Source organism: Fibroporia radiculosa (genome assembly GCF_000313525.1).
Source record: "Fibroporia radiculosa TFFH 294 genomic supercontigs, scaffold9995, whole genome shotgun sequence".
Classification (NCBI taxonomy): Eukaryota; Fungi; Basidiomycota; class Agaricomycetes; order Polyporales; family Fibroporiaceae; genus Fibroporia; species Fibroporia radiculosa.
Window position 1 is genome coordinate 136,405 of NW_012133466.1, and position 6,948 is coordinate 143,352.

Here is a 6,948-nt window from a genome sequence, read left to right on the forward strand (position 1 = left end):
ACGTGTGAGCTGCTTACATAGGCGCGTCCATCAGACGCGTCTGTGGCTTGTCCTCTTTCCGCAACTCCGACGTTCCCATCAACCACAGGTTCAACCGTTCCAGTGGTTGGATAGCTGCGCTTCAATGTCGAACCTCTACGCGTCGTTGAGAGTGTCTCCTCGGAAGAAACGAGCACATATAGAGCTCGACGACGACGTCCTTACACCGAAGAAGTTACGGATTGCGTGAGTGCACATCAACTACGGCGCTACGTCTCTAATAAATGGTGTTTTGTTCGCTAGTCCCCCCACCCCTCCGTCCACTGTAACGCGTCAGAAATTTAAGGCAGATGGACCAGGCTTGCCTTCTTCGCTCTCGCGCCTCTATAACATTCACACTGCTTTACAGCAAGCGCTCTCGCATGCCTTAGCGTCTTGTGCTGTTGCCCCGTCCGAGGACACTGGTGTCATCCGCAACGTCTTGAACCACATCTCGCTGACCACTTACTCTGGCTTCAATACCAAATTTGATACGGATGATATAAAAAGACTCTGCTGGTTATGGGAATGGGATGGAAAAGACGTTCCAACTATGAAGGCTGCTGACAAGGGAGATACGAAGTCTGACGGAAACGACTTCTCCAAGAACACTGATACTCTCGCCTCGTCGTCCAAAGCGACGACGCTTAGGGAAAAGTCATTGATGAATGAGGACGACAACCCGTTCTTGGACTGGACCCCCAAGGCGTTCACGAAGAACCCGACATTTGCTACGGATGACGATGAGAATCCGTTCTTAGACAATCGCATATCTCCCCGCAAGTCCTCCCCCAAGGCAATGATCGCTTTGTCGGAAGATGATGACAATCCATTCCTCGAGAATCGGCCTGAAAAGTCTTCATCAAAAGACTGGACGCGAGGAGGGGCGGGCTTTGTGATTAGCCAGACGAGCCATTACTCTAAGGCGGTCGCAGCTAGAGTCCCCGTGTATGGCATCGGCATTGAGGTGGAGATGGACATCGACAAAGGCATGGGTGGAGGTATGGCTGCTGTCGCTAGGTGGACTGCTGCAAGCGAAACACGACGAAAGGAAATTCTCCGGAAGCTTGAGTGCTGGTACAAGGTAAGTCAGACGATCTCGCTCATCTCGCAGATATCACTCATGGAATTTCCTTATCATCGCCAGCTGCATTCCGATGAGGGTTCCGTCCCGAACATTCCATTGGCTGATTTGCCCTCCCTCCCAGCTACCACCCGACCGTCTACCTTGACACGCCTACTTGCCTCATCCTCTCCCAAGTCTCCGTCATCAGCTTCTATTCTTGCTTCACCATCCTCCCCCACCCGTTCTCCTTCTAAGACCCCTTTCAGGTCTCCCACTAAGAAACATCATGAATTTGCTGTTCCCTTCCCTATCACACCGTCAAGCAAAACAGGAACGCCATCAAAGAATTCGGTATTTTTCCCGCAGACACCGTCACGTCGCGAGCGTGCAGATTCTCTTCTCAGCCTGTTGACGCCATCAAGCTCCCACTCACCGTCCCGATCCAGTCTCCTCGCGACGCCGACCAGCTCTAGGACATCTTCGTTGTCTGGAAGGAGCACGCCGACGCCGGGTAACGCTCCGTCTGTGCCCTCAACACCTACTCACCAACGTGGAGGGGATGCTGCAACAGCTCCACAGACTCCAACGAGTTCGCGCCGGCAAGCATTATACGAACGGATTCGCCAACGCTCGCTCACTGCATCTCCCACAAAGGGCAGGGCAACTGGCGATGCGGCGAGTGGGAAGATGACGAAGGACCAATTGCTCAAACTAAGCCAAGAAGAAACGCGCAGGAGATGCATCTTGGGCAGACTGGGGGGCGTAGCGGAGAGTGTGTGGATGTAAGTTCATTTTTGCGACGATCGTGTATTGTTTCTCAAGTTGAACACCGTCATGCAGGTTGTTTTCCAACTCAAGTAGCTCGGCCTCAGGTTCGACTTCACGCAAGCGGCGTGCGTTGCCCACACCCGAAATTGTGGCCGCGGTGCTAAAGTCCTCGCCTGTGCCGATATCTGCCGCTGAGGCACAAGAATCATTAAATCTTCTTGCTAAACTATGCCCATTTTTTCTGCGTCCGCTGAATATCGCCGGCTCGGAATGGCTAGAAATGCCGGCTCCTAGCTCGATCGCGGAGACTGGGGGACTTGGCGGGAGTCCGACCAAGACACCTAATAGTCCAGGACGGCTCAAGGGCAAAGATCAGAGTGCAGAGGAGCTGAGAACAAGGAGCCCGAGACGTGTTCAGCGAGACGGAGGGGGTTTGAGGGAGGTCAGAGAGAGGATACGGAGAGAGCTGGAGCTGACCGATTGATCTTTCATGCGCGATCTACGTTTCTTTATGTGCTTGATACTATTGAACGACCTAGTTCTTGTTATTTACCCTCGATATACTGTATCTAGCTATACCCGACTCTACATGCGGTGACCTTCAATTCGTTGATACAGAAGAGAAATGATATGGGGTATCTCAAAGTCTACCGAACAATACCATTGTTCATAAGATGGAACATAGACTCCTTCCACGGCCCTTTCTGCGGATCATTCATAAACAGGGGTCCGAGTCCCTTCAATGGATACTCGACGCAATGGTACACCCAGATGCTATCGTCAAGGCTCACCACCACAACTATCAGAGAATGCGTTAATCCGGTCTTGTTGAGCTTTGCGGTGTCCGCAGCTGTGCTACGCATTCTGGCGCGAAATTGGTCCCCATATTCTGACCCAAATAAATCGAGGTCGGCCGTATTAGCTTCGAGAGCGACGAAGGCAGTCTCGGGGCGACAGCGTCCAGGTCGGGAGTGAACCCATATTACGACAAGTTCGCGTTCGGAGCGGGTGGGATCATTGACGATGTCGAGGGCTTTGATACTGAATAAGCCTATGTACTGCAAATGCTTCTCGCAGTAGGTAGCGAGCGCCTTGTGTCGATCCGCTGTGCCCTCCTCCGCATGTTCCGCCGCGATGGCTACAACCTTGGCACAAATTTTCTTGTGTTTAGGCCAGTCAGACTTCTGACATTCCTTGCTCTGGAGGGGAACAGGGATAGGACCAAGGATGTATGCGACTGATATCAGCATTGATGCCACTCACGCAGTAAGATGAATGCAGACAACGGGAACAGTTCATGAGCTTCACCTCCGCGGTGCGCGGCTTGAAACAGTGCTGGCATACCATTGCGAATTTCCGCAAGTTCTCTTGGGGGTCGGAGGCGACGTGACGAGCCTTTCCAGCAGGTGCTGGGGGAATATACACCCGACGACCATGAATGAAGACCTCGCTTTTCGCCCCGGGACGACTGGAGGGGCGGATCTCTATGCCGTGTGGCAGTCTGGGTACGATTGTACGTGACATTGGCATGCTATGCTCGAAAGGGGAGTGCGTGTTGGATATCGTCCTGAGCCAGGCGCGAGATGACACGTCTTGTACCAAGGCCCTGCCCAACTTAGTCTCGTTACTGCCATATATCGGAGAAATGATACAATGGTCCTACAGTGACGAGACGGCTCTATGTATGTTGTGGTCTCAAGACTCGCGATTTGGCAATGCAACACGAGGGAATGAGTTGAATTACAAGCCCTATTCAAGTGTTGGGCACGCAAAGACAAACCAGACGACGGGCCGTGACGTCAGCACTTCAGTCCATGTCCAGAATATCAACATCCCAGAGACCAGAAAATTAGATTTACATTTGCGCCAGCGCCATCCTTCAAAAGCCTTTTTTTCTGCAATGCAATGGTGCAAGCAATACGATGAAGTTGCATACCCGACGTGCTTAGGTTGGGACGTGAATCCCTCATTTGACCTACGAAGGCCGGCGCCGCCAATTACCTGCGGATGCATCAAGCATTCGCCCGACGGCAGGCCTTCCTCACCCATCCAGAAGTCCCAGTGACAGCCTCGGAGGCTCTGTTGTCCCAATGCTATCCATTATTGATCAGCTTTTATTCTCTGACAATGATGCTACGAAAACACACCCAAGTTGAGATCCAACGGTAATCTATCTCACACGGATAACGCTTGTTGATGAAGAAGTCTTGGAAACGGGGATGACAATTTGAAGTGTCGTTGTTCGTCGAGGACGCCTCTGGTGTACACAGCCCTCGGGGTATTCACAGAGAAGTTCACAAAGGAGATGCTTTCGTTCCGAGTGGAAATCAAGGGAGTCATCATCGAGCCTGGAGGATTGCATATCGAGTGGAATGCGAACGGTTCAATGATTGCAATCCTGGCACATCTAAAGTACGACATGCCGACGTCGCCCTCCGAGTCGGTCATGCACCGGCAGGTGGCATCGTAGGGATCCGGCAAAGGCAATAGTGCAGACAGCGGACATACCCAATCTGCCGCTGCGTGTGCAGTGAGCACGGAGAGCCTGATAATCATGCGGCATCAGGCGCCGAAGACGGGATCCGTGACGACGAGGGGTGGCCGTGGTTGAGATGTTCCACTCGGAGTCCTCCTTGTCAAGTTGTGGGAAAGCGTATGTTTCAAGTCAGCGTAAATCTTTGTTCGCGTGGTACTCACGACGTGTTCAGTGTTTCTAGCACGACTGGCACTGCCATGACCTAGTTATGTGTCATTCCACATTACTATGTAGTGCGTATAGGCCACCGCAGATGTCTTCGTGTCGCATGAACAAGTGCATGGCGGTGTCGGTCCTTATTCACGCATCATCTCACGCGGTCAGTCGTGCGATGGCCGTCTTGCAGGGTGCACAGCTGCATCCATGTATTGGCTCTTTGTCTCTAGGAAAGTTTGAACAGCGGCCGTTAAGCTGACCTCGTGCTGCGCGCTATGGAAAAGGAGGACGACCAGTATGTACTCCTCGAGTGCGACGGAGCCCACCCAGGCAAAGCCGTCGCTGTCAATACCCGAGAGAACACCCAGCTGATATGATGCATATGTCTCGGTACCAGTCTGAGTTTATTTGAGCAATGAAAGCGAAAGATGGGGAGGGAGAAAGCTCGTCTCACACACTTTCCAGGTTGTCTCTCGTTGAACCATGTACCCCTGGCTCCTACCTTACACCCTTGTGCTGTCGTCTTGCGGTGCTTTCGTTCGAGCCCAGTCATTCATTCCCTCTGTCATCCCCCTTGCTGTCCGATCACCCTACCTGAATAGCTGGGCGATTGCGACCAAATCGTCCCTCCCCTCCACAAACAGCTCTGCTATTTTCTGGTTCAATGCCAGAGTGAGTCTTCACGTGGACACTTGCTTCACATATCGGATACTCATGCGCTCTCAAACTCGCAGCCCACGGACTTGCTGGAAACGGACTGGCTGGGTCGTATCATGGTCGATGGAACAACCTATCAGTGGTTGGGTAACAGCAGCACAAATGAAAATGTCACCGTTGCTCGTCTGGTCAGCACTAATATCACACCTACGCGGACTATCCAAGTCATCGAGGCGGGCCCCATGAATATGACCATCACATTTCTCTCACCCGTGGAAGTATGTATTGAATTTCTCAATTGGACTGTTTGCGCGAGCATGTTTATTGATTGATTATTCAGCCCTCTGACTGGGTCAAACAATCTTTATCATTTTCATATTTAGCTGTCGAGGCCGAAGCGACAGATGGCGAGGCGCACAGCGTACAAGTTTATTCTGACATTGCTGCCCGTGCGTAATCCGTTGTTGGTTCTATAATGATTGGTCATAGTAACTTATGCGATAGAATGGGCATCTCCCATTCATACTGACGGTGTGAACTGGACCACGATGACACCGAGCGACATTGTGTACCATCAGTTCCAACTGTCGCAGCCGACATATCTTTCAGAGATGCTGGAGTTCCCTTCGGATGGTAGCTATTACTATGCTATGTCTCGTGTACGTCCACCACACAGCAGCCTCGCAGAGCATTTATGTATATGAACTCTCACAGGGCGAAAATGTGACCTACAAGACATGCTCTCATACTGTCTGCCGAACTAATTTTACACGATACGGTACCCTTGCGAACGTAGAAAATGATGTCAATTTTCGCGCGATTGACGAGTGAGTCACTTGCGTCAATCACCGCCTCCAGGGAATGTATGACAGTTTTTACCAGTGATTGGCCTGTTTTTGCCATGTCTATCGACCTCGGGGACATTGTTTCTACCCAGTCATCTCCCGTTGTGTGGGCCGTAGGGTACAACCACAATCCGGCCATCCAATACACCGTCTCAAATGACGAATATCAGCTACGCAGTCCACTTTTCATGGCGACCTATCCAACTATCGCCGATGCGGTCAGGTCCATGTCGTCCGTCCGCCTCACAGATCTAATACCAACTCTAGATTGTGGATTTCCTTTCCGATTTTTCAGATGCTCAATCGAGAGCTATAGCTCTGGACAATCGGGTCCAACAGGCGGCCTCGCAAGTGACAGCCGACCAGGGATACTATACCCTATTGTCCCTTTCAACTCGGCAGGCGTTCAGTTCTATGTCTATAACAATCAATCCCGACATCATTGGGAATGACTGGAATATATCGGATGTAATGATTTTCATGAAAGACATGGGATTCGACGGGTATGGTTCGGCTCTATTTATCTACAATCTGATCCCATATACTGACATCCATAAATGCAGAGGTGTCAATCCTGTAGACAAGATGTATGCATCGTTTCCAAACTTTCTGTTCTTTAACGCTTCCTTAGGAGGGCCACTCCTCTTGCCCTTGCTCCAAACTCAGTTCAATAACGCGTCTCGCCTGAATTATGCCGCGACAGAATTGGGTAGGTGAACATGATATAGCTGAGGACAGCGATATTGATCCGCTGTTGGTAGGTCAAATATTTCCGACGTCTGTTGACCCTACTTGGGTTGCAGATGAGGCAGTAGACCGTATGTGTGATATTGTCTACAGCCTTATGCGACAATTGACCTTTGCCTAGAAACCGCCAATATGTTGATTATGGCGGGGGGCCC

General features: G+C 51.2%; 3 protein-coding genes across 3 annotated transcripts; 2 read left to right on the forward strand and 1 right to left on the reverse strand.

Annotated features, from left to right (window-relative positions):
- Positions 1-124: 124 nt before the first annotated feature.
- Positions 125-2,336, forward strand: FIBRA_07031 (uncharacterized protein; the record flags this gene model as incomplete). Its single annotated transcript, XM_012328731.1, has 4 exons — positions 125-225; positions 283-1,102; positions 1,166-1,866; positions 1,925-2,336. The coding sequence occupies 4 exons, from the start codon at positions 125-127 to the stop codon at positions 2,334-2,336; spliced, it is 2,034 nt and encodes a 677-aa protein (XP_012184121.1).
- A 163-nt stretch (positions 2,337-2,499) lies between these two features.
- On the reverse strand, positions 2,500-3,102 carry FIBRA_07032 (uncharacterized protein; the record flags this gene model as incomplete). Its single annotated transcript, XM_012328732.1, has 1 exon — positions 2,500-3,102. The coding sequence occupies one exon, from the start codon at positions 3,100-3,102 to the stop codon at positions 2,500-2,502; it is 603 nt and encodes a 200-aa protein (XP_012184122.1).
- Positions 3,103-5,027: 1,925 nt separating this feature from the next.
- FIBRA_07033 (uncharacterized protein) lies at positions 5,028-6,914 on the forward strand (the record flags this gene model as incomplete). Its single annotated transcript, XM_012328733.1, has 9 exons — positions 5,028-5,216; positions 5,279-5,479; positions 5,542-5,650; positions 5,706-5,860; positions 5,916-6,028; positions 6,084-6,264; positions 6,314-6,549; positions 6,610-6,755; positions 6,808-6,914. The coding sequence occupies 9 exons, from the start codon at positions 5,028-5,030 to the stop codon at positions 6,912-6,914; spliced, it is 1,437 nt and encodes a 478-aa protein (XP_012184123.1).
- Positions 6,915-6,948: the final 34 nt, after the last annotated feature.